This window comes from Marmota flaviventris, chromosome 1 (assembly GCF_047511675.1).
Source record: "Marmota flaviventris isolate mMarFla1 chromosome 1, mMarFla1.hap1, whole genome shotgun sequence".
Classification (NCBI taxonomy): domain Eukaryota; kingdom Metazoa; phylum Chordata; class Mammalia; order Rodentia; family Sciuridae; genus Marmota; species Marmota flaviventris.
Window position 1 is genome coordinate 36,352,692 of NC_092498.1, and position 27,938 is coordinate 36,380,629.

Consider the following 27,938-nt stretch of genomic DNA (forward strand, 5'->3'; position numbering starts at 1 on the left):
TTTCATGTATTTAATCTCAAGTGCACTGAAACAAAATAGAACCCAGTAAAATATTTTCTCTGTACCATCTCTCTCAAATACTTAGAATCCTATCAGTTTTTCTAATGAAATTTCAAAGTCTTTGCTTTTCTTTTTCTCCCTTTACAAAGGAATAGGAAGTGTTTCCATGTAGCATACAGTTGGGCTAACCCTGTCCTTCTTTATTGCAGATATCTTGTCCAGACTTTATGTTAGAGCTGTGATTATTGATTCTCCTTAAGCCTTTTGTTCAGCCTCTGTTTTTCACTCAGTTTTAAGTGCTGTTAATAAACTTATTTCCTTTTATCAGTCATAGTGTATCCTCTTCAGCTTCATGCATCAAACCCATAGTTTCATCAGAAACTTTTAATTCCCTGAGTGTCACTTCTCTGGACCTTGCCAGCATTTGCTTTAATGCCATTTAGTAAGGGCCTACTGTGTGCCTAGTGGGTGCCAGCCAGTGTACCAGATGCTGTAAGTGTTGTAGGGAATTAAATAATTGTGTCATTGTCCTCACAGAACTGATAGTCTAGTAGGAACAACAGGTATTCAGAAAGTATAGTAATTACACTTGCTAGTAATTAAACAATTATTAGTATAGTAATGGCACTTGCATGTAATTAAATGATTATTGCAAATGTATGAAGTGCTTTAGAGAAGAGAACAAGAACATGAGTTCTTTTGAGGGAGTCTTGATGGTGGTATTGAGGCTCGGGATGAGGATTGAGTGCACATCAGCTGGTCATGATCTGGGTCGAGGAACATTTTAGGCAAAGAATGGTCCTTGCTCTTTCTGCATTACTTTTTGCTCAGAATCAAGCAATTTCATACTACTTGAATGTTATTGGTTTGTGTGGTTTTTTTAGTGCTGGAGATGGAACCCAGAGCCTTCTGCATGATGGAGCTCCATCCCCAGGCCTCTCATGCTACTTAGCCATCTTATGTGCTCAGTCTCACTGGGGTGCCTCTTACTTCTTAATGAACTTTTTGTACTTTTACACCTTTCCATAATCCTGATTTTGTGGTGTCAACCTATTTTGGAGCTTCTAAGTCAAAGTTGTTAGATTGGGACCCACCAGTAGCAGGCTTTCAAAGACTAATTTGTCTCTTGCCCCCTACACTGTTATTCTCCTGTTTTCCTTCCCTCACCTCCTTGGATTTTCTGGGATTTTTATAGGAAGGAATCCCAAGGCAAAGGTAGATGCCTTAGAATATTCGTTGCTATTGAAGCCCTGCCCACAAACATTTGAATTTTGTTGTCTATCCTAGTGACATTAAGACTTAGGATTGAAAAATGCCTCTTCTTCAGAGGAAGTTTCAGTATTTTGCTTTAGATCATTGTAGAATATGCATATTAGCCTTGGAGTTTGTATAATCTATAACTGTGCTTCATATATGTGTCCAACACTTTTCTACTTTAAATTTCTTAATTTAAGTGACTCCTATATATCTAAGTTGAAAGTTTTTTGAAAAGATAACACATTGATATTCAGCATTACTAACAATGTGTTATTACCAATAGTATGAATATAAATAATCCTGCAACTATACATCAAGAGAACCATCATTGTACTAGTACAAAATGATCTGTGTGCTTTTCTGATATGGGTTATTATTTTTTATTAGTATGTGTACTAGCTGAGTAGCTGATCCAACTATTTGGCCTTTATTGAGTCAGAACCAATTTTGTAGCAGAGAAATAAAACATACTTGCTTCATTTGACTCTTCCTTTTCTCTTTAAGTATGGAATAAAAACTAATTATAGCATTTGTATGTAAGCAATTATTAAAATGAAACTAAATTGAAAAAATATAAATGTTGACCAGTAGTTGACTGAACTTTCACCATTTTATTTTTTTAAAATAGATGATTAACACATTTCATTTTTTTAAAAAAAATTATTATAATGACACATCCTACTTAAGATTAAACCATTTTAAGTTTATACTCTAGAAGTGTTAAGTACATTCACGTTGTTATAAAACAGATCTCTAAGACTTTTTTATCTTGCAAAACTGAAACTGCCTGTTAAACAACAACTTCTGATTCCCCTCACTCCCTCATCCCCTGGCAACCAGGATTCTATTCTTTGTCCCTATAAATTTGATCATTCTAGGTAGATCATATAAATGGAATCACACACTAGATATCTTTTCGTGACAGCAGTGTCTTCAGGGTTCACCCACATTGTAGCATGTTTAGAATTTCCCTTTTTTAAGGCTGAATAATACACTGTTGTATGTATATGCCATATCTTCTTTATCAATCTGTTAATGAATGTCGGGATTTCTTCCACCATTTGACTACTGTGAATAGTGCTACTATTAATATGGATGTACAAATACATCTTTGATACTCTGCTTCAATTTCTTGTGGGAAAACTTGGATTATTAAGTCCCAATCTTAGTAGGGAGATAGGTACTCTTAAATATTTGAACAATGTGAGACAGAACAATGGAGGTAGGGAAGGAAAGATACCTTTAAAAGTCAGGCAGATGATAATCTGTTAGCTATTTAAGGCTATATTTGTCTGTTTCGATGTTTCTTAAAGTATTGTCCATGAACTATCTGCATTGGAATCTCTTGGAATGCTTGTTAAAAATTTAGACTTGTAGGCCCTTTACTAGACTTCTCAAGTCAGAAATCTCTTCTAAGACTAAGGAATTTGCACCACAAGTGATTCTTATGCACACTGAAAGGTGAAATGCACTGCCCTGCCACTGGCAATTAGACATCTCAGGTTTTACCTTTATTTATGCATATAAAAGCCCAGGATTCCTTGCTACTTGCAGCCCCTCCCTTGCTTGCTTGTTTTTGTGGCCAGTCCATCTAGGCTAGCATATGACTTTCACTTTTTTTCCTTTCCTTTTTTGTATGAGCATTTTAAATATGACATAGCATATTATAATCCTAAGGACTTTCATGTGTTCGTATTATATAAGTAAATGACAAATGTGACATCTTTTAAAAATTTTTTTCCATGTTTAATTGGTGGGTTATAATTACACATAATAGTGGGAGTCATTGTTACATAGTTATACATGTGCATGATATAACAATATAATTTGGTCAATTTAATTCCCCAGTATTTCTCCTTTCCCTCCCATCCTACCTCCCCCAGGTCCCTTTACTCTACTCTATTAATCTCACTTCGATTTTCAAGAGATTCCCCCACACCACACACACACAAACCTTTCTTTTACTTTATTCTCTCTAGCTTCCACATATGAGAAAACATACTACCTTGACTTTCTGAGTTTGACTTTTTTGACTTATCATAATGCCCTCAAGTTTCATCCATTTTCTTGCAAATGATATAATTTCTTTTTTTGTAATGAGGATTGAACTAGGGGAGCTACATTCCTAACCCTTTTAACTTTGAGACAGCTCTCACTAACTTGCCCAGGCTGGCCTTGAACCTATGATTGGCCTTGGACATGTGATTGGCCTTGAGTTTACAATCCTCCTGCTTCAGCCTCCTAAATTGTTGGGATTACATATGTGCACTTCTGTTCCTCGTTTTCCTTTAGGTAACAGGTGTCAACAGAATCCTGACCAGGCTCCTGGGCAGGTCATATTTTTAATCAATTAGTACTTTTGCTTTCTCTCTATTCCTCTTTTCTTCATTATAGTGGAAAACAGAAAGGAATTAAATTAACAGAATTAGAAAAATGGAAGGGAAAACTAAGAAGAACTATAGGAGTTTTAAATGTATATTAAACTGATTTGGACAACTTAAGTTTTGATAAGTAATGGAAGCAGCATGATATTATGGAATAATTTGGCATCTTCAGCAGCCTTGTTCAATTAATACAATAAAGCCTACCTCAAAACACTGCCAGAGCATGTAAAGGCCCGTCCTGTCAACCTCTATGTCTTAGTCCATTCTGCCTGCTGTAACAACATGCCACAAACTGAGTATCTTGTAAACAACAGACATTTACCTCTCATAGTTCTAGAGGTTGAGAAGTCCAAGATCAAAATGCTGGCAAATTTAGAATTTGGTGAGAGCCTCCATTCTGGTTCTAGCTATGCCCTCACATGGTGTGAGGGGAGAACTCTGGTCTTCAGCTCCTCATAAAGGCATTAATTTCCATTTATAAGGGTTCCACTCTTATGACCCGGTCACTTTGCTAATACTGTCACATTGAGGATTAGGTTTCAGCATAGGAACTTTGAGGGGACACAAATATTCCATCCATAGGTTCTCCAATGCTGAAGATATGGCACCTGCTACATGAGAAAGGCAGAACAGCAGTTCACACCAACATTTAAGACAAACATTTATTTTACCCCAACTTCCTCCCTGCTTCTCTGCAATTAATATTTAATTTGGTTTCTCAATCTTTATGGCAGTCTTTTATTGTATCATTATTCCCATTTTTCAGACGAGGAAATTAAGACTCTGAGAAATTAAGTAACTTGCACAAGGTCATAAATTTGGTAAAGGATTTGGGTTGAGTTCTGACAGATTTCAAAGCCATTTTCTTTGTATAGTGCCGAGCTGCCTTGTGTATAATGAGTATGGAAGATTGAAAAGGAGTTAATGGTGTGGCCTTTCCACTGTTCTTTCCACTACTTCACTTGGTGAATGACTAATAGGCAAATACTCCCAGAGGGTATTTGCATTTTAAAAGAGGAGCTCATTAACTCTAATGAATCTCTAATTGGTAGAATTGGTGGGGGAGATATTTTTAAGTGCTGGGGCTTTCTCCTGTGTCTTCAAGGTACCTAGCTGTCCTTTTCTACTCTGTAGAATATCAACTACTCTGGAATTAGAATTATGTAGTAGAATGCAGCAGCAAACTGCCAAACTGCTAGTCAGACCCAAATACAATTGAGTGAATTTATATGGAGTCAGGAAAAAAAAAATCATCAAAAGGGATGTAGTATGGGTTAGCTTTGTGTAAAATGAGTGTTCAGAAGCAAATGAATTTGATAATATTGAGGGTCTTCTGAAGACTTAGGTAGAAATAATATGTTTTGTAATCAATTTTAGCTTCAGAAGTGTTATATAAGCATTTCCTATAGAGTGTTAATGAGTCTCTGAAACATTTTTAATAGATGTCAGTTAAATAAAATGCTCCATAGTCAAATACATTGTGAAAAAACTTTAAAATTTGTTTACTACAGAATTTCTCAGATGGTAAAGTACATTGGAAAGCAACTATAGAATTTATACCCTACAGGTTTTTCTCATACTTCTGACAAGAGAAAAAAATTTTTTCCATGTGAACCTCTTGGAATCAGTGTTTTTTAGGTTGCATTCTCAGATATGGAATTCTAGATTAAAACTCTAACTTAAAAAAAGAAAAAGAAATGAACAGCTTTTTGTATTCACAACTTTTTATATGCAGTGGGCTCCAATCAAGTCCACACCAGTCCCTTCCAGTCCTCTTGGGCCTACAAAGGGCATGCTAGTAATTACAGCCCTCTGCTTGAGAGGGAAAAAGAAATGGATGGAGATCAAATTCTCATCTGTATTGCCTGGAAAAGTGGTGTTGAAGAACGAGGCTTATATCAGGGAGCAAAAGGGTTTCTTAATCTGAATCTCAGAATTAGCTTGAGTTACATTCAGTTACAGGATACATGGGGCAGGCTTCCCCAAGCCAAGGTCTGTCCATTCAGAGGTTCAGAAGAATGTGCTGTTTTGGAGAGAAGGGAAGAAGGGGCAGAACCATGGGCAGCCAGCCAGGTCATCCCAAACTTACCACACCACAGAAAGAAGAGTGGAGAGAGGCCTGGAGTGAATGCTAATGGAGCAGAAAGAGTGGGAACCAAGTATCTGTTCACTTTCCCACCTACCACTAAGCCTCTGGACAAGCCTCCTCTGAATGGTTCAAGGAGGCATTAGTGTTCCCTTCCCATGCCTAAGAACTTCTCCCCTTTCCACTTTCCCTTGTATCTAATGATCACTTTCTACCATCTCCTCCCATCTTCACCCAGGAGAATGAGATCATGATGGTACTCTAATGGCTGTCTCTTTCCTATGCCCTTGTATAGTTCAAACTTTATTCAATTTTTTGTCCCAGCAAAGGTGGAACACATATATTCCTCTGAATCAGAGACTAGAGAACTGTAGCCTGCCACCTGTTTTTGTAAATAAAAATTGTATTGGAACACAGCCACACTCATTAGGTTAGATATTGTCCATGGCTGCTTTTGGCTGCAATGGTAGAATTGTGAATTTGTGACAGAGACCATATGGCCTGAAAAGATTAAAATGTTTACTGTCTGGCCTTTTACAGAAAAAAAAAAAAAAAAAAAAAAATCAGCTAACCTCTAATCTAAGCTATAGGTGAATTTCACTTTTTTTTTTTTTTTAATTTCTGAAAGAGCTTTAGAGGTGTGTGTGTGTGTGTGTGTGTGTGTGTGTGTGTGTGTGTTATCATTTATTCTAAATAAAAGCTACATTTTAAACAAAGAAAATTACATGGTTATGGTACAAGAGGAATTTTTGTCCCTTATAAATGTTTCTAGCCTCACAACCTTCTAGAAGAATATCCAGGAGACTGTGTTTGCTTTACAAGACTAGAATGAAGGACAGAAGCTTGCTCTAGTCAGAAGTATTTGGCATCTGTTCCAGAAAGAGAAGAAAATAGAAAATCTGTGGGCCTCGGAAAGCAAAAAAGAATTGGATAGAAGTGGGGATAGAGAGTCGGGGCTTAGGTTTGAACAGCACAGAGCTTTCAGAGTTTCCGTTTATGCTCTGGGCTCTTCCCACCCAGCTACCTAACTCAGAGACTTGGTTCCTCCCACCTCAGCCCTTAACCACCTTTCACCAGACCTGAGACCCTGGGGATGTTAGGAAATGGATTCTGCCTGCAATGGGACTGCCTTCTACCTGGGAGACTATGGGTGAATCACTGAGTACCCATTAGAGTTTACTTACCTGTCAACTAGGGAAGTACAAGGGAGATATTATTGTGCCTACCCAACTAAATAATAAAGTTTAATGTTTTTTAAAAAGGCTGTGAGGGGCTGAGGTTTGTGGCTCAGTGGTAGAGCACTTGCCTAGCACGTGTGAGGTGCTGGGTTTGATCCTCAGAACCACATATAAATAAATAAATACAATAAAGATCCATCAACAACTAATAAAAATATTTTTTTTAAAAAAAGGCTTTGTGAGCATTAAAATACTGCAAAAAAATGCCACAGGTTTTGTTCTTTTTAAATGACTGACTTATAAATGAAATTTTTGAATCTATTCAGCATAGAAGTGAAAATTAACTGATATTTGAAGATGATAATATCTTATTTCACATTTCTCACCTCCTTTTTGTTTATTGTTGAAGTATCTAGCCTCTATGTGGATTATAGAATATATAGACAGTAAATTAACTTTTACCATTATAAAATAATAGAAATAACTTTCAAAAATTATATTTTATTGCAACCTATTATTTCCTTTGTTGTTTCTTTAGCCTTCATTTTGTGTCTTTGTTTGTAGATAAATAAAGTTGCAGATGGCAATTTTCCTTGTAATCAGTTATTGTCCTATCTGAGTCATCGCCAGACATGGCATTTCAGTAAATAGTGATTCTGCAATTGCTTCCAGGCAGATGTGTTATGTGATGTCAAAAACACTAGCTGATAACCTTTCTGGTTTTTCAAGCAGTAGGGAGAATGGAGAAACTTTTGTGTAGATACACACCTCAGAAAATGGCAAAGTAAATAGATTTGTACTCAATGGTTTCAGTTGATTACAGTGTTTGTGTGGCTATGGGTGGAGTAGTAATCATTTTTAAAGATAAATGATCTTTCTTAGAGTTAATGACTTTTCATATAGTGGGTTATGCATATTTTCTCATACATATGTACACATATGTGGGTTTTTTTTTTTGCATGTGCATTATTAAACTCCACCTTGACCTCATTATATAGAGATCTATATTACCTTGGCTGCTCATGTTATATTGGTCTCATGTGCATAACTAAGGAAAATAAACTCCTTGTGCATTCATTTTTCCACTTACAATTGAAGGTTGGTTATTGAATCCCTGATTTTCAGAGAAAATGGGAATTCTAAAAATAAGTCTTTTCTTGTTGTGCCAATAAGTGGTCAATGTAAAGTCACTTAAAATCAATCAAAATATCCAGGTGTAGCAGTGCACGCCTGTAATCCCAGTGGCTCAGAAGGCTGAGGCAGGAGGATTGTGAGTTCAAAGCTATCCTCAGCAAAAGCAGGCACTAAGTAACTCATTGAGACCTTGTCTTTAAATAAAATACAAAATAGGACTGAGGATGTGACTGTTGTCACGTGCCCCTGAGTTCAATCCCCAGTAACCTCCTCAAAAATCAATCAAAATAGTTGTTTGACATCCTAAGTCACAAGAGTAGATTGATTAAAAATTTCATTTAACAACAATAAACTTTATTATCTATAGACATAATTAAAAAATCCCTAATGCTTTTTAATGTGTTTTTAATTTTTAACTGATTTTAAAATTTAACAAATTATATCACAATTATGAATTCTAGTAGCAATTGAATTAGTAGCAATATATCAGAGTGGTATTTATTAAATTTTCCTTTTAAGTTTCACAAAGTTTTAGAAGAAAGACATTACTGCTCCAATACAGTTTTTGTTCATTACCAGGAAGTCTTTTGTCACAGATTTATAGGCAAGAAACCATAAAAATAAATTCACTAATTTATTCAATTAATACTTATTGAACTTCTCTTATGTGCTGGACCCTGCCTAACAATAACTTTGCATACAACTGAGAACAAAGCTGATTCTTGGGAATGTGCACTGACATGTTTAGATTGTAAACACTGTGGGGAGTTAAAATATCTTAAGTAATTTTAGTTCTTGCTTCATGATTTTAGAATTTAACAGGGTTTTATTTAATCCTTTGAAATTTTCATGAGGCTCCTTCTTGTTTACAGTCATTGATAAACTAAACTTTCGTGTTTCATAAGGAAAAGCTAAGCTCCCCAAAGATTTTCATGCTTTATCTTCAATCAAGACTTGTGACCTTGTATGCTAACACATTCCTAACCTGTAGTGTCAGCCATGCCATCATCCATGAATTTGCTAATTGTCCCTGTTGGGGACATTCCTAGGATGGCTTAATTTGGGGGGGGGGGGGGGCGGGGGAAGAACAGTTTACAATTTGCTAATTTAGCTTCTGATTATGCTTCAAAAAGTAGGCTAATTTGTTGTCTACCTATCATGTGTTAATCATCACCATTAGCAATAATTAATAAATTAAAGCAGGTAATTAATAAGTTAATCATGCTTATACTTGCCCAACTATATTTATATCTGTTCTGGGTCCTTCCAGGCAGCTTAGTAACCTAGTTCATTTAGTAATATAACCCACTCAGGTACCAACCTTAGAAATTAAAGTATTAACTGAAGACTAATTTATGCATTTGTTCATTGTTCTTTCCTGTGGTAATGATTATCTGGCATTTGGTTAATTATTACATAGAAAAGTACAATATCTACTCCAAGGCAGATCCACAAAAGCACACAATGAGTAAACCTTATGGGCTAGGGTTGTGGCTCAGTGGTAGAGTGCTTGCCTAGCGTGCGGAGGCCACTGGGTTCAGTCCTCAGCACCACATATAAATAAATAAATTAAATTAAGGTGTTGTGTTCATCTACAACTAAAAAAAAAATAACAATAAAAATAGAAAAAGAGTTGGGCTGGGGATGTGGCTCAAGCGGTAGCGCGCTCGCCTTGCATGCGTGCAGCCCGGGTTCGATCCTCAGCACCACATACAAACAAAGATGTTGTGTCCGCCGAAAACTAGAAAATGAATATTTAAAAAAAAAATTCTCTCTCTCTCTCTCTCTCTCTCTTTAAAAAAATAGAAAAAGAGTAAACCTTATGAAAAATTAATTTGGAGGACAGTTACTCATATGATAAAAATGCTGTTTTAAAATGATTTGCCTTTTTTAAGTCAAACTTTCTTTGTTTATTTGAACTATGACTTGATTAAAAATTAGAATTCATTTGATTTTTCTAGCATATACCTGTAAAGCACGATACATCTCTGGTGTAGGTAGTGTGTATATATGTTTATGGATGATTTATGAGACCTGTATAAAACTACTGTTCTTCAGAATTACTCATTTACTTTGTAACAAAGGAAATAGTGGTTGTTTTCATTATGTGAAACAGAATAATGAAAAAAAATTCAAGTAAGTAGAAGACAATTTGGCCTTAATAGTATGGTGAAGTTTCTGTCCTTTTTACTTCATAGGAGATACAACAAATGAACCAAGGGGTAAAACTTCAGAAGTGGAAGGCAGCCAACCTTTGGAGGTAAGTGAAACACAGTAAGAGCCCTTTTGGGGTGAAACTGAACAAGTCACTATGATTACATATTCCTCTGAGGATAAAGAGTAACTTTAGCTCTCGATATACAAACAGGTGCCTAGATACCAAGAAACAGGTGATCTGCTGAAAGTCAGAAGATATCAGTATAGGGAGGGAGGGAGTTCCCAACAGCCAAGCTTATCTCAGTGCTAGGAATGGAAACTTTCTGTTAAAACAAAAAGGGGAATAGAGTTTTTAAGTTAAAATATCTGAACTATTTTTAACTGAGTGGTTATTCTCTAATATTTTGGATTAAAAGACAGTATATGAACCTACAGAGAAAGGTTTGAAAATAACCTATTCAGAACTGTATTACCTTACCATTTCTAGCAGTGAAGTACACTCTTTGACAATATTCTATAAAAAAGCTAGGGTATTCGTTCTTTTCACATGAGAAAGCTATTTGCTCCTTGAGGGTACTTGGAAATATAGTTGAGATAATTTTGAGTACTATGTAGAAATATATTAACGTTATTTAACCACTGAAAGAATCATTTTTAAGACTTAGGGGAATGTTAAGTATTAAGGCAGAAGGGAGAGCCATGAATTTTGAAACTCTTTACCTGACACACCTCTGCTTACATTCTGTTTGTAGTGAGGGAGGTTATTGCTACATACAGCCAGAGTGAGGTCAGGAACCTGGCCTGAGTGGCCCATCATGGTGTCCCCAATGCATAACAGAGTAAGCAGCCAAAAGACTTATTGCATGAGTTATAACTAGGAAGTAACCTTTATTTTAAGAGAGATTTGTATTTTTATATTTATATTTTTCACAGTGAGCAAATGTTTTTAATAAGGAAAACTTATTTAGACATGATATGGGAAGTAAATTTATGAAGAGGAGAAAAGAATCATCTTTTCCGTAAAACTGTTCTTTTCTTTTGTTCATGCATACAACACATATTTATTAAGCACTGACTGTACCTAAGTCACTGTGCAAGGAGCTGAGTACTTAGTGATGAAAGAAATAGATCTAGGACAAAGAAAATGTCCAGCTTATATATTGAAGCAACTTGATCTATTTCATTTATTCAAACATTTAGTGAGTGCTGACCATAAATAGCATCTTTTTTTTTAATACCATGCTTAATCATTTAGCCTCATTCCCAACCCCATCCCCCCACCTTTTTTTCTATTTTATCTAGAGTCAGGGTGTCACTGAATTGCTCAGTACCTCGCTAAGTTGCTGAGGTTGGCTTTGAACTAAGGATCCTCCTGCCTCAACCTCCCAAGCTTCTGGGATTACATGCATGTGATACCACACTGGGCATGAGCAGCATCTTTGACAGGAAATGTGTTTGGGATTTCGGAGACAACCACACAGATAGTTTAGAAATCATCAATGATTACTTGAGTTTAATTGCTTAGTGTCTTACTCTTATTCAGGCTACTATAAGAAAACACCATATACCAGGTAGTTTATAAACAACAGAAACTTATTTCTTAATAAGTTCTGAAGTCTGGAAAGGCCAAAATCAGAATGTGGCAAATTTGGTATCTGATGAGAGCCAGCCTTTTGGTTTTTAGTTGTTTCCTTCTCATGGGTCCTAACAGCAACAACAACAAGAATTTTGGTGTACCAAAAGCCAATTTCTCCAAAGGACCCTAAGAAAAATGAGTTATATTTTGGCAACCACAAACGTTCATTTTTAAGCTTTATGCAACCCCTACCAATTTATCTATATTCTCATTATAAATAATATTTCTACATTTCTTGTATATTCCTTAAAAATTAAAATACTGAGAACCATTCTGCTAGTACAGTGATTGTAATTATGAATCACAGTGTGTATATTTCTAATACTAACTGAAATCATTGAACTCTTCCTTGCTAATGTAGTAAGAGTGCCAAAAATAAGATTTTTTTATGGGTAACTCCTAAGAAGTTTAAGAAAAAATATTTAGGAGAATTCTGGTCTCTTCAGTCCCTTAAAAGGAAACTAATCCCACTCATGAGGACTTCATTTTCATTATCTAACACCTCCCAAAAGCCATACCTCTGGATACTATCACCTGGAGGATCCATATTCAACCTATGAATTTGGGGGAGGATAGAAACATTCAGATCATTGGAAGTATCTGCAGACAGAACTCAATTATTTTTCAAAGCTTGTTCACTGATAGAATTTCAAGATTAATTCTTTCGAAAGGAATTTTCAAGATTATAATCCTTAGAAATTTGAAACTAGCTGCCTCCTAGACTTTCCATTAATACAATCAATTGTTAATGATTAAGTCTGGATGTATATATTTGTGCTGTATTTGATATTTCAAAAGTGCCTTCCAAGTAGCTTCTGGGCAGTGTGAGGGCAGTGTTGTCAGAGAGCTCACTAATACAGCAGACTAGAAACAAGTACACTATAAAGGAGGTCGCAGTGTTAAATCACAGTGCAAGAGTACAATAATGAAAAGTACTTTTAGAGGCTATGTATGTTTTGTCACAAAAAAAGCCTGATGATATTTAATTTGATCTTAAACTTCCAAAAAATGGGATTCTTTATTCCATTCCTTCAAAAATGCAAAACAAAAATATTGTTGCACATTCTTTCCCTCATCCCCATCTTCACCTCCACACCTTGTTTCAGTCAAAATGAGCCTAATCCAATCTTGAGGCTTTAAATTCTGTGTAGAGTCTCATGACTCCCAAAGTGTACCTCTGCTTAGACCTCTCACCTGAGTTCTAGACCATATATCCAACTGTATACATTTTACTTGGAAGTTTCTTAACAGTTTAGCCATTACCTGATCATGATTCCTGACCCCACCACTCTGAAGCTTCTCTTTGTCCAGGTTTCCATCATTTCTATTTAATATCACCTCCATATATTATTGGTTTAGAACTGAAACCCCTGTGCCTCCCTTCTTTCCCTCAAACTCCAAATCTAGTCCATCAGCAAGTCTTGTCATCTGTCTGGAATCTGACTGCTTCTCAATTTTGTCATTGTTAGTCTAAACCACCACTTTTACTAGGACTCTTCCCTCTTAAGCCCATTCTTCATGTAGCAGAGAGAATTATCAGCCAGATCACATCATTTCTTGGCTTCAAATCTGCTAACTACTCACTGGACAGAGAATACACACTCAGCTCTTTGCAGTGGGCTACAAAGAGCTCCATGCTCTCTCCAATTTCATTTCTCTCCATATCCCCAGTCCCCATCCTCATCCACCACCTGCCTTCCTGACTCTTGATGAGGATAAGCTCTTTCTCATCTCAACCTTGTGTTTGCTAGCCACCCTCCCACTTTCTACCATAACATCGCTTGGCTCTTTCCTTATCATTCAGGTGTAACTTTTCATGACTACCTCGGCTGTGTCCTTCCCCTGTTACTATTATATAACTTTGTTTCTCCATCACATTTATTACTCTTGTAGATTATTCATTTGTCTACTATCTGCCTCCCTGACTAGAATGAAAACAGACTTTGTATAGCTAGTGTCTGGTACCTAATAGAAAGTACTCGGTAAGTACTTGTTAACTGATGATGTAGGTCTCATTTAATGTTTTCGTCCATCTGTCAAAGGCCTAAATGTCATTTGATTCATTCTTTTCACCTCCTCATCAATCTATCAAGTTTTCTTGATACTACCTACCAAATATCTTCCAGATCTGGTTTCTCCTACCACAACTAGGTCCTCATCTGTTCACTGGACTGTTATGAAATGATCAGTTTCTTTCCCAAATCTCTTTCTTACAAAAAGAACAGCATGTTTTGTTACTTCTGCACTCAAAAACAAAAATACCTTCAAATCTGCAGAGTAAAGCTTAAGCTTCAAACTTTTTGACTTTACTGTGAGTTTCTGGAAGGTGGGAACTACACCTTAATTAGCTTTATGGTCTCAGCAGCTCTCATACTGCTAGACATGTGGCGAGGCATAAATGCCCTGTCAATGATTTCTAGATGAATAAATGAGTAAATAAGAGATCCTCTTAGGAGTAAAATTCTTTGTTAAATTCTGTTTTCAACTATACATTATGAACACAAGAGTTGCATCTTTTCTCAGTGTAAAAAAATGTTTTTTTCTTAAACTTCTTAGGAGTTACCCATAAAAAAATCTTATTTTTGGCACTCTTACTACATTAGCAAGGAAGAGTTCAATGATTTCAGTTAGTATTATATATACACACCGTGATTCATAAGTACAATTACTGTACTAGCAGAATGGTTCTCAGTATTTTAATTTTTAAGGAATATACAAGAAATGCAGAAATATTATTTATAATGAGAATATAGATAAATTGGTAGGGGTGGCATAAAGCTTAAAAAAGAACATTTGTGGTTGCCAAAATATAACTCATTTTTCTTAGGGCCCTTTGGAGAAATTGGCTTTTGGTACTCCAAAATTTTTGTTGTTGTTGATGTTGGTGAACATATACATTGCCTACCATTTTCCAGGATTCAAATTAGATATGGAGGTGGGGAGGGTATGGACATGTGTAAGACTCAATGACTCTAAGAGATGCAAGAGTTCTTGTTCTATTAGTGGAAAAGTAGAAAGTTCAATGTCACTAGAATGTAAAGTAGAATAAAATAAATTCTTTGAATTCCATAACTACAAAGATAGCTATGAGCTTTCAATAAAGGAAGAAATAGCATTAGGGGGAGTCAAGAAGGGCCTTCAATGAGCTTTGAGTCATGAATATTTTTTCTAATTACTTATGTGATTAATTTTTATATGATTAAAATAAGTTCCTGGGAAATGGAGTCCTTTATTAAGAACATTTTGGAAATAGAGGCAAATCATACTATGAAACTGCTTTACATAAATTTCAGTGACAGTTCACAAAGGGTTAAAAGTAAAATGAAAATAACTTGGACTATTTTACAATGTAGTTTTAATGGCAGTTAAAATATTTTTTTAAGTAGTCTGTGATATTTTTTCTGATACTTTATAGCCCAAGTATTTAAAAACTGTCTTCCCAATCGAAGTACATCTCTCAAAATAATGGAAAATCTAAAATCTAGGCAGAATAAAATTTGGAAAGAGAGATCTGGTTTGGGCATCAAGTTAATTTTTACAGAGTTGGATTATGCAATATTTTAATAAATGTATACAAAAGACCATCTATGAAAAGAAGCATTTATGTTTGTTTTAAGTAATTACTAGGATTTTGTCCTTTGTGCAATTAATATAGCATTCATTCCAGAAAATTGCAATTCCCCAAACTTCTTAAAAATTTGTCTCTTTTTCATTTCACTTTCTAAAGTAGTTTAGGATTTTGCTTAATGATGACTTAAATTAATTAATACTGTTTCTACCTTACAGTTCTCTATGTATGATCCTAAGATATTGTCATCTAAAATATGGTAACTTAAAACATCATTGAACTATATAGTCATCAAAACATAATTTTTCTCAAGTTATGTGTTAATCTGTGTTTTAGAAGCAACGTTTAACAGAGTTCACCATACTTCTGATATGTACAGGATGAACTCCAACAAACCCATATTTGGGCTTTATTAAAATTGAAGTCATTAGACTCTAGTACTTGGGGGAAGAGTTATAATTGGAATTAATTATCCAATTAGAGGATTATCCACATCCTTATGTTCCTTCTTTGTTTCTTGTTGGCCTTCTGGGTAAATTTTGATAGTGAGTTGTAATGACCTTGTTACTACTTACTGCCTTCTGTAGTTTTTAGGAGCCTGTTACTTACAGCTCAAGGGGATAAACTCACAGACGCAAAAGGGAACTGGTTTTGATTTTTTTGCTGTTATGACTCATTTCTTAAGAGAATAAACGTTACAAGCAAGCAAATAGTCACACTATTCTATTTTTCAGTCCTGGAAAGTATTTTATATTGTGAAAACTGGAGCCATATTAGCTACCAATTAACTGGGAAACTTGTTCTTTTTGGCTTTGTAGGTATATTTGGGAAGTTGTGAATATGTAAGTTTCAACTTTTAATATAACTGTATCCAGTTTGGGTGACTATATATCTTAACCTAGTTTTAGCAAATATTTTATATTTATATGTTAATTGAACTTAAACTTCTTACATTTGTAATCACAAAAACTATTTCTAAAATTTGCAGTTATTTTTACTCTCCAAGACTGAGGAATATTTTTATTTACTTATGGGTCTAAAGATAATCAAATATAAAAACAAGCCAATAAAAACTCCCCACAAAATCATAATTCCATTTGTGTATTTATTTTGAGTGATAACTAATTCACATATGCATATGGAGACACATATAAAATAATAACTAACAGATGGCATAGCTGCAAAGTAGGATTTATAAAGATTATTATCAGCTGGTGGTATTGAGATACTCCTGTGGTTATACTGACAGAAGACACAAAATTATTTATAGCTATAAACGTTGGCACTAATATCCCTCCAACTTCTGTTAACCAAAGTAGTTTATTGCATATTTAATATAAAATATGCCTAACTTTTTAATGAAGACCCAACAGAACCCAATGGCCAGTTTGTACAGAAAATTTAATAGATGATAGTTGCAAAACTCATAATTAACGTCATAGCAGTAACAAAAACCACTTTGCTAAAATCAGTAAGTGCATGATATTAGAGTCCCTGGGGGACTTTCCTATTTGTCCCGGTTATTTCAAGTACACTACTAAGTCTAGCCCACAATGGCCACTCTCTAATTCAATTGTAAACAAAAAAAAAAAATTGAGTTCTTTTTAACTAGGTAGGTATGGAAGCTTATTTATGAATAGTTAAGTTACATGTAGACTTTATAATTCAGTAATTTAGGGAACAGAAGTTGTTATTTTGATTATTTAAAAACTTTTACTTTAACTTGAAAGTACTAATGGTATATATCTATGTAGTATAATGTGATGTTTTGATATATGTCTACAATTTGGAATAATTAAATCAGAATAATTGCAAATCTCAACTCACATGCTTATCATTTTTTGTTTGAAAACCTTAGAAAACATTATTTTAGCAATTCTGAAGTATACAATGCATTATTATTCATCATAGTCATAATTCAGCCACTAAAGCCTTGTCCTGTGTAACTGAAATTTTGTACCCCTTTGTCAATAGCTTCCCTTATTCTACTATCCCCCTTCCCCAGCCTAAAAGTTGACTTTTTTGAAAAGATATGGGTACACATAATAATGAAACCTGTTGGTTTTACTTCTGGCGTGTTTTCATATGTCCCTTATGTCTTTTCACAGAGCTGTGGGAGCCTTCAGACTGTAGAGACTAATTTCCTTGTTGTTTTTATTTCAGATTGTTACTAAAATAAAGAAAATATCCTTGAGCTTTGTGAGTTCCGTATGATGTAGACTTTGGTAACCACTTCTTAAAGAGGGGAATAAAATTAGCCCATTAAATACTGGGTTCTGTTGTATGGGAAAGAATTGTGACTGGGTGTATCTGAAAAATGTGTATTAGAGGCCTTGAAAGGTAAAATGAAGGAGGCAGGTCTCAAGAATACTTTCACATGTAGTAAATGTTCAGCCGCTGGGTGCCAGGAGTTTTATTTTAAGAATATTTTAGTATTATATGTATATAAGCATATAAATTCAAAGTGTTGGAGGGTACAAAGATTATTTGAAAGTTGCGTATTTTCACAAGACTGTTCATAGTCTGAATACAGATATACTGATATTGATATTGAAGGCAGTGTAAATTGGTACAGCCGTTTTTGGAAAGCATTTTGGCAATAAGTATTAAGAGCTAAGAAGATATTAATATGATTTGACAATAATTCTACTTATAGGATTCTATTCTAAGAAAATAATTTTTTAAATCCATAAGTTTTATGTACAAAAAAGATGGCATATTCACTCAGTGGAATGTTTTTCAGTTTTCACAAATGACACTGATGATGAGCCTTTCAACAACAGATATTTGGTTTCATAATTTCAGTTAACAATATGATATACAAAATTATATGCATTATGACTGCTACTTTGTAAAAAAAAACTGTGAAGAAAAATGATGATATAATACCTAAAAACATTAAGAGTAGGTATAATTGAGAGAATAGGTATATAGGTTAAATCATTCTTTCCAGTGTAATGAATGTATCTTGGCTTTTTCAAATTTTTATTTTTATTTTTTTAGTTATAGATGGACACAATACCTTTATTTAATATTTATTTATTTTATGTGGTACTGAGAATGAAACCCAGTGCATCACACATGCCAGGCACGCACTCTGCCACTGAGCTACAACCCCAGCCCTGTATCTTGGCTTTTAAATAATGATGTTGGTTATGAGAAAACAATCTGTTCACTCAAATAACAGTTTTTGTTTCGTAGAAGAACTATTTGTGTGATAATCAAACAGTGGATTGAGATGATCTTTAAGGACATAATTTTGGCACTTTTCTGGCCTGGCTCATTTAGGGTTAAGATCTCTTAATTAGTTGATCACAGAGCATCACATCTGATCACATTTTGTCAAAACATCTGTCCCCTGTCACCCAGGGACTTCCCAGTAGAGAGAAGAGTGAGGTGATTTGGAGGTTATTCTTCGTGTCTCATTGGAAAATAGCCTGATCCAAACTTTTCTCATTAATCAACTCCAATGTTATTGTCATTGCAACTTTTTTTAAAGGCAATTTTTCCCATCCCAAATTTGTAGACTACTGATTTGAAAATATATTTGTCTAAAAATCTCACTCTTTTCTTTTTACATATATGATTCTGAGAATCTTACTTTGAAGAATTTACCTTTATAATAATTACATTTAAGAATATAACTTTATCAGAGAAATGCCAGGATCTTTTTGCTTCTAATACAAAACCCATTCACATTTCTGATTTCTTTTTTTTTAAATTTTTTATTGTTGGTTGTTCAAAACATTACATATTTCTTGATATATCATATTTCACACTTTGATTCAAGTGGGTTATGAACTCCCATTTTTACCCCATATACAGATTGCAGAATCACATCAGTTACACATCCATTGATTTACTTATTGCCATACTAGTGTCTGTTGTGTTCTGCTGCCTTTCCTATCCTCTACTATCCCCCCTCCCCTCCCCTCCCCTCCCCTCCCCTCTTCTCTCTCTACCCCCTCTACTGTCATTCATTTCTCCCCCTTGTATTATTTTTCCCTTTCCCCTCACTTCCTCTTCTATGTACTTTTGTATAATCCTGAGGGTCTCCTTCCATTTCCATGCAATTTCCCTTCTCTCTCCCTTTCCCTCCCACCTCTCATCCCTGTTTAATGTTAATCTTCTCATGCTCTTCGTCCCTACTCTGTTCTTAGTTACTCTCCTTATATCAAAGAAGACATTTGGCATTTGTTTTTTAGGGATTGGCTAGCTTCACTTAGCATAATCTGCTCTAATGCCATCCATTTCCCTCCAAATTCTATGATTTTGTCATTTTTTAATGCAGAGTAATACTCCATTGTGTATAAATGCCACATTTTTTTTTATCCATTCGTCTATTGAAGGGCATCTAGGTTGGTTCCACAGTCTTGCTATTGTGAATTGTGCTGCTATGAACATCGATGTAGCAGTGTCCCTGTAGCATGCTCTTTTTAGGTCTTTAGGGAATAGACCAAGAAGGGGAATAGCTGGGTCAAATGGTGGCTCCATTCCCAGCTTTCCAAGAAATCTCCATACTGCTTTCCAAATTGGCTGCACCAATTTGCAGTCCCACCAGCAATGTACAAGTGTACCCTTTTCACCACATCCTCGCCAGCACTTGTTGTTGTTTGACTTCCTAATGGCTGCCAATCTTACTGGAGTGAGATGGTATCTTAGGGTGGTTTTGATTTGCATTTCTCTGACAGCTAGAGATGGTGAGCATTTTTTCATGTACTTGTTGATTGACTGTATGTCCTCCTCTGAGAAGTGTCTGTTCAGGTCCTTGGCCCATTTGTTGATTGGGTTGTTTGTTCTCTTATTGTCTAATTTTTTGAGTTCTTTGTATACTCTGGATATTAGGGCTCTATCTGAAGTGTGAGGAGTAAACATTTGTTCCCAGGATGTAGGCTCCCTATTTACCTCTCTTATTGTTTCTTTTGCTGAGAAAAAACTTTTTAGTTTGAGTAAGTCCCATTTGTTGATTCTAGTTATTAACTTTTGTGCTATGGGTGTCCTATTGAGGAATTTGGAGCCCGACCCCACCGAATGTAGATCGTAGCCAACTTTTTCTTCTATCAGATGCCGTGTCTCTGATTTGATATCAAGCTCCTTGATCCATTTTGAATTAACTTTTGTGCATGGCGAGAGAAAGGGATTCAGTTTCATTTTGTTGCATATGGATTTCCAGTTTTCCCAGCACCATTTGTTGAAGATGCTATCCTTCCTCCATTGCATGCTTTTAGCCCCTTTATCAAATATAAGATAGTTGTAGTTTTGTGGATTGGTTTCTGTGTCCTCTATTCTGTACCATTGGTCCACCTGCCTGTTTTGGTACCAGTACCATGCTGTTTTTGTTACTATTGCTCTGTAGTATAGTTTGAAGTCTGGTATCGCTATACCGCCTGATTCACTCTTCCTGCTTAGCATTGTTTTTGCTATTCTGGGTCTTTTATTTTTCCATATGAATTTCATGATTGCTTTCTCTATTTCTACAAGAAATGCCATTGGGATTTTAATTGGCATTGCATTAAACCTATAGAGAACTTTTGGTAATATCGCCATTTTGATGATGTTAGTTCTGCCTATCCATGAACAGGGTATATTTTTCCATCTTCTAAGATCTTCTTCTATTTCTCTCTTTAGGGTTCTGAAGTTTTCATTGTATAAGTCTTTCACCTCTTTTGTTAGGTTGATTCCCAAGTATTTTATTTTTTTTGAGGATATTGTGAATGGAGTGGTTGTCCTCATTTCCATTTCAGAGGATTTGTCGCTGATATATAGGAATGCCTTTGATTTATGCGTGTTGATTTTATATCCTGCCACTTTGCTGAATTCATTTATTAGCTCTCATAGTTTCTTTGTAGACCCTTTTGGGTCTGCTAGGTATAGAATCATGTCACCTGCAAATAGTGATAATTTAAGTTCTTCTTTTCCTATTTTTATGCCTTTAATTTCTTTCGTTTGTCTAATTGCTCTGGCCAGTGTTTCGAGAACTATGTTGAACAGAAGTGGAGAGAGAGGGCATCCCTGTCTTGTTCCAGATTTTAGAGGGAATGACTTCAATTTTTCTCCATTCACAATGATGCTAGCCTGAGGCTTAGCATAGATTGCTTTTACAATATTGAGGTATGTTCCTGTTATCCCTAGTTTTTCTAGAGTTTTGAACATAAAGGGATGCTGTACTTTGTCGAATGCTTTTTCCGCATCTATCGAGATGATCATATGGTTCTTATTTTTAAGTCTATTGATGTGGTGAATAACATTTATTGATTTCCGTATATTGAACCAGCCTTGCATCCCAGGGATGAATCCTACTTGATCATGGTGCACAATTTTTTTGATATGTTTTTGTATCCAATTCGCCAGAATTTTATTGAGGATTTTTGCATCTAGGTTCATTAGAGATATTGGTCTGTAGTTTTCTTTCTTTGAAGTGTCTTTGTCTGGTTTAGGTATCAGGGTGATGTTGGCCTCGTAGAATGAATTTGGAAGTTCTCCCTCTTTTTCTATTTCCTGAAGTAGCTTGAAAAGTATTGGTGTTAGTTCCTCTTTAAACGTTTTGTAAAACTCTGCTGTATACCCATCCGGTCCTGGGCTTTTCTTAGTTGGTAGTCTTTCGATGGTTTCTTCTATTTCCTCAATTGATATTGGTCTGTTTAGGTTGTCTATATCCTCCTGACTCAATCTGGGCAGATCATATGACTTAAGAAATTTATCGATGCCTTCACTATCTTCTAATTTATTGGAGTATAAGGATTCAAAATAATTTTTGATTATCTTCTGTATATCTGAAGTGTCTGTTGTGATATTGCCTTTTTCATCCCGTATGCTAGTAATTTGAGTTCTCTTTCTTCTTCTCTTCGCTAGCATGGCTAAGGGTCTGTCGATTTTGTTTATTTTTTCAAAGAATCAACTTTTAGTTTTGTCAATTTTTTCAATTGTTTCTTTTGTTTCGATTTCATTAATTTCAGCTCTGATTTTAATTATTTCTTGCCTTCTACTTCTTTTGCTGTTATTTTGCTCTTCTTTTTCTAGGATTTTGAGATGAAGTATGAGATCATTTATTTGTTGGTTTTTTTCTTTTTTTAAGGAATGAACTCCAAGCAATGAATTTTCCTCTTAGAACTGCTTTCAATGTGTCCCATAGATTCCGATATGTTGTGTCTGTGTTTTCATTTATCTCTAAGAATTTTTTAATTTCCTCCTTGATGTCTTCTATAACCCATTGATCATTCCGTAACCTATTATTCATTCTCCAAGTGATGTATGCTTTTTCCTTCCTTCTTTTATTGTTGATTTTCAGTTTCATTCCATTATGATCAGATAAGATGCATGGTATTATCTCTACTCCTTTATATTGTCTAAGAGTTGCCCTGTGACATAATATATGATCTATTTTTGAGAAGGATCCATGTGCTGCTGAGAAAAAAGTGTAACTGCTTGATGTTGGGTGGTATATTCTATATATGTCAATTAAGTCTAGGTTATTAATTGTGTTATTGAGTTCTATAGTTTCCTTATTCAACTTGTGTTTGGAAGATCTGTCCAGTGGCGAGAGAGGTGTGTTGAAGTCTCCCATGATTATTGTATGGTGGTCTATTAGACTCTTGAACTTGAGAAGAGTTTGTTTGATGAAGATAGCTGCACCATTGTTTGGGGCATAAATATTTATGATTGTTATGTCTTGTTGGTGTATGGTTCCCTTAAGCAGTATGTAGTGTCCCTCTTTATCCCTTTTGATTAACTTTGGCTTGAAATCTATTTTATTTGATATGAGTATGGACACTCCTGCTTGTTTCCGAAGTCCATATGAGTGATATGATTTTTCCCAACCTTTCACCTTCAGCCTATGTATGTCTTTTCCTATCAAATGCGTCTCCTGTAGGCAGCATATTGTTGGGTCTTGTTTTGTGATCCATTCTACTAGCCTGTGTGTCTTAATTGGTGAGTTTAAGCCATTAACATTTAGGGTTATTATTGACATATGGGTTGTTCTTCCAGCCATATTTGTTTATTTCTGTTACTAAACATGGTTTGTTTTCCTCTTTGATTATTTTCCCCCCTTTACTGTCCTACCTCCCACTGTTGGTTTTCATTGTTATTTTCCATTTCCTCTTCCTGTAATGTTTTGGCGAGGATGTTTTGAAGAGATGGTTTTCTAGCTGCAAATTCTTTTAACTTTTGTTGATCGTGGAAGGTTTTAATTTCATCTTCCATCCTGAAGCTTAATTTCGCTGGATACACAATTCTTGGTTGGAACCCATTTTCTTTCAGTGTTTGAAATATGTTATTCCAGGATCTTCTAGCTTTCAGAGTCTGTGTTGAAAGATCAGCTGTTATCCTGATTGGCTTACCCCTAAATGTAATCTGCTTCCTTTCTCTTGTAGCTTTTAAAATTCTCTCCTTATTCTGTATGTTGGGCATCTTCATTATAATGTGTCTAGGTGTGGATCTCTTATGATTTTGCACATTCGGCGTCCTGTAGGCTTCTAGGATTTGGGAATCTGTCTCATTCTTCAAGTCTGGGAAGTTTTCTCGTATTATTTCATTGAATAGATTGATCATTCCTTTGGTTTGGAGTTCTATACCTTCCTGTATCCCAATGACTCTTAAGTTTGGTCTCTTAATGTTATCCCATATTTCTTGGATGTTCTGCTCATGGTTTCTTAACAGTCTTGCTGAGCTGTCTATGTTCTTTTCAAGTTGAAATACTTTGTCTTCATTGTCTGATGTTCTATCTTCTAAGTGTTCTACTCTGCTGGTAGTATTCTCAATTGAGTTTTTAAGTTGGTTTATTGCTTCCTGCATTTCTAGGATTTCTGTTTGTTTGTTTTTTATAACCTCTATCTCCCTGTATAGTTGATCCTTTGCTTCCTGGATTTGTTTGTGTAATTCATTGTCGAAGTGATCTTTCATTGTCTGATTTTGCTGTCTAATGTCTTCCTTGAGACTCCAGATCATCTGAAACATGTATATCCTGATTTCTTTATCTGACATTCCATCTGCTGCAGCTGTTACCTCTTCTAAAGTTGAGTTGACCTGCATTGCTTGTGGTCCTTTCTTTCCTTGTCTTTTAATACTGCTTGCGTTTCTTTCTGCTTGGTGAAACTGTTGTGTTTTTGAAATGTTTTTTCCCCTATATATTTATATTGCTCTTGTATAGTTGAAAAGTCTCCCTTGTAGGGTCGGGCGGCGGTCTGCCTACCTTGCAGGCGCGGGCGGCGGCTCTGCTCTGCCCCTCCTCCAATTGGTGTGAGGTATCTACCACGCCCGCGGACCCCTGGGCCTGTCCTGCCGGTCAGTCGCAGGTCTGCCTACCTTGCAGGCGCGGGCGTTGGCTCTGCTGTGCCCTTACTCCAATTGGGGTGACGTGTCTACCACGCCGGCGGGTTGCTGGGCTTATTCCGTGCGCGGGAGGCGGCTCTGCTCTGCCCTTACTCCAATTGGGGTGTCGTGACTACCACGCCGGCAGGTCACTGGGCCTGTTCCGGGCGCGGGTGGCGGCTCTGCTCTGCCCCTACTCCAGTTGGGGTGACAAGTGTTCCACGCCAGCAGGCCACCAGGCCTGATCCGCCAGTCGGTTGCAGGTCTGCCTACCCTGCAGGCGCGGGCGGCAGCTCTGCTCTGCCTCCCCTCCAATTGGTGTGACTTGTCTACCACACCCGCAGACCGCTGGGCCTGTTCCGGGCGTGGGCGGAGGCTCTGCTCTGCTCCTACTCCAATTGGGGTGACGTGCCTACCACCCCGGCCGGCCGCTGGGCCTGTTCCACCGGTCGGTCGCAGGTCTGCCCACCTTTCTGGCACGGGTGGCGGCTCTGCTCTGCCCCTACTCCAATTGGGGTGTCGTGACTACCACACCGGCAGGTCGCTGGGCCTGTTCCTGGCGCGGGCAGCGGCTCTGCTCTGTCCCTACTCCAATTTGGGTGACGTGTGTACCACGCCGGCAGGACGCTGCGCCTGATCCGCCATTCTGTCGCAGGTCTGCCTACCTTGCAGGCATTTCTGATTTCTTTACCCATTGGACCACAGTTAGATTATTGCATTGTCATTTAAACAGAAGTTTTATTCTGTGATGTGTTTATTCTCTTATGCAAGATCAAGATATCTTTTGGGATGATGATTTTGTAGAATACATTTCTCCATCCTTTATTTTCATCTAAATTGCTGGGTAATATAATAGATTAGTAGTATACTTTTGCTGGACTCCTTTGCTGATTAAATGTATCATTTAGGAACAGTCCTAAACTTCTCTTCAAATTCAGTTCTTAGTCTGTGAAGTAAGTGGGTTAGATGCCATGTCTGAGATTTTTTTTCTCTCCAGAAGTCATAGCTGTTTACCTCTTGGAAAGGGAACTGAAGTTTTGCCAAATAGTGATCTTTTTGGGGTGGTTCTGGGGATCTGAACTTAGGACCTCATACATACTAGGCAAGTGCTATACCACTGAGCCTCCAAACCCCTCTTTTTACACTACCACTTCATTTGGGTGGGGAGCTGGGAGTTGCTGTATAATAAGGAGGTCTTAGGCATTGATTAATCATGCTTTATGCTTGTTAGAAAGGAACAGTCCCAACAATTCTTGTAGGTAAATTGTCAGACTGCAAAAATCACTTCAATGATTGATCCTTGCTTTCACTAACATAGTCCGTATTGGGGGAATGATACATTCAGCTGCTAGTAAAGAACAATTAAAACAATCACTCATTATTATTTGTTTATGTCTACCAACTCTTGACTTTTACATTTGAACATCAGATTAGCATAGATTATTTTGCCTGAAACACCGCCAGGATTAATTAAAATAAGGTCTGCTTATCAAGTTTGTAAAGGTCTTTTCCATAATTTCAAATTTATACATTTTTGTTACCAGTGCATCTGTTTCCTAATTTCAGTTTTGCCAGAGAAAAAAATTATAATCAAAAGGTCATAATTCTGATTCTTCTGGCTTCCATTGAGTTTAACTAGCACACTGAAACATAATGTTCATTCATCGTAGCCAGTAGACCAGACCATGTGAGGTATATGAGAGCTGCCCCTGTTTCCATCCAAAATGCACATATGGTGTGGGTAAGGCATTAATATGAGTTGTACGCAATGTTTCTGCTCATGTACACAGTCTGTTGCTCAGCACCAATTATTCCCTGCCAGAAACCTGCTAACCTGCTGCTTTTGTAGCTCTGCTTCAAATGACCACAGTGGTTATTTATTTATCTTTAGCAAGCTTTGTTTGTTAGTTATATAATTTAACCTACTTTATCTGTTGATTGATTGTATTGATTGCCATTAGAATCAAAGAACTGAAACCTTGTTATTGCATTGCATGGAGCTGCAGTAGATCCAATATATGTGTTAAATATATGTTTAAAAGAACGAACCAAAATGTGAAAATACTAGGTTTTTTTTCTTGCTGAATATAGTTTTCTGTCTCCAATTTAGAAGTTATTATTTTAAAAAAACTTATTCAATATTCTGTTTGTATTTTGGTAGTTATTACTGTTATTATTGCTAGTTTTCACTTTTGTAGGTTTAAAAAGGCTTAAAAGCCACAAAATCAGCAGGGTGAGAGGTACATGTTGGGAGAACAACTGTTCCCTATTTCCCACAGCCATCCTTTTTCTAATCCTCCGTCGTTTAATTAGTAGCAAATGGTCCTTATTTTGTCCTGCTTTGGTTCATATTACAGTCATAACTTCTAGAGACTATATAGAGAGTTTAAAGTACAACCATGTTTGTGATGGCTTCACACAACTAGAGATTTCTTCTTGAAGGATAAATTCCATGTGAATCTTCAGGTAATGCAGAAGTAGCATGCAGGTATGTACTTGGTCTAGTTGACATTATCTGGATGTTCCATTTTGAACCTTACTGAAGATTCATAGAACTGAATGAATACACAGAAAAAAATATACTTGAATTAATCTCTGCTATATTTACTTAGGTTTTACATTCCTTTCCAGACCTAGCAGGCCCCATTCCTTACTGTGTGGCAGGTTTTCTGTGTTCTTCCTACCTGTTCAATAATTGAGGTGAATTTTTACCCATATAAGGACTATTTAATGTCTGCTTTTGGGCTTTCGTATTCTCAGGAACATGTCTTTCACACATCATCTTTTAAATTAGTTACAAAATCATTATGAGTGTGAACTCATAAGTTTTCTCTAAAAGCAGTTATATAATAGACATATACATGTACTAGAACCTCCTAATGTAAAAGCTAAAAGTCATATTTTTTTAAGTAATAGCAACCTGCACTTTCTGTACCTTTTTGTGCCACTTGAAAAGAGAGAAAAAGGCTGGCACATAATGTACACGTGAGTACAGTGACAGTGGACTGAAGTACCATTTATATAATAAGACAAGCCCAGGAAAACTTCCTCAGAACTTCTTATCTGACAAGAGTCAGCAAAGGGGTTGTATAACCTAATTACTTATGTTGGTGACTGTCAGAGAATAGTTGGAGGAGCAGCCAGTTTATTGGTCCTTCAAGATATTCTGGGATTTATTACTAGCTCGAGCTAGCCCATCAGATAGCTTTATATGTATACCACATTGCCT

At 36.2% G+C, this 27,938-nt stretch overlaps 1 protein-coding gene across 2 annotated transcripts in view; it reads left to right on the plus strand.

Annotated features, from left to right (window-relative positions):
• Positions 1-27,938, plus strand: part of Umad1 (UBAP1-MVB12-associated (UMA) domain containing 1) — a 240,761-nt gene that overhangs the window by 160,421 nt on the left and 52,402 nt on the right. For both annotated transcript variants that reach the window (XM_071612605.1, XM_027952798.2), the window contains exon 3: positions 10,238-10,299. In XM_071612605.1, coding sequence (XP_071468706.1) covers positions 10,238-10,299 — 62 coding nt within the window. The remainder of the gene's footprint in view (positions 1-10,237; positions 10,300-27,938) is intronic.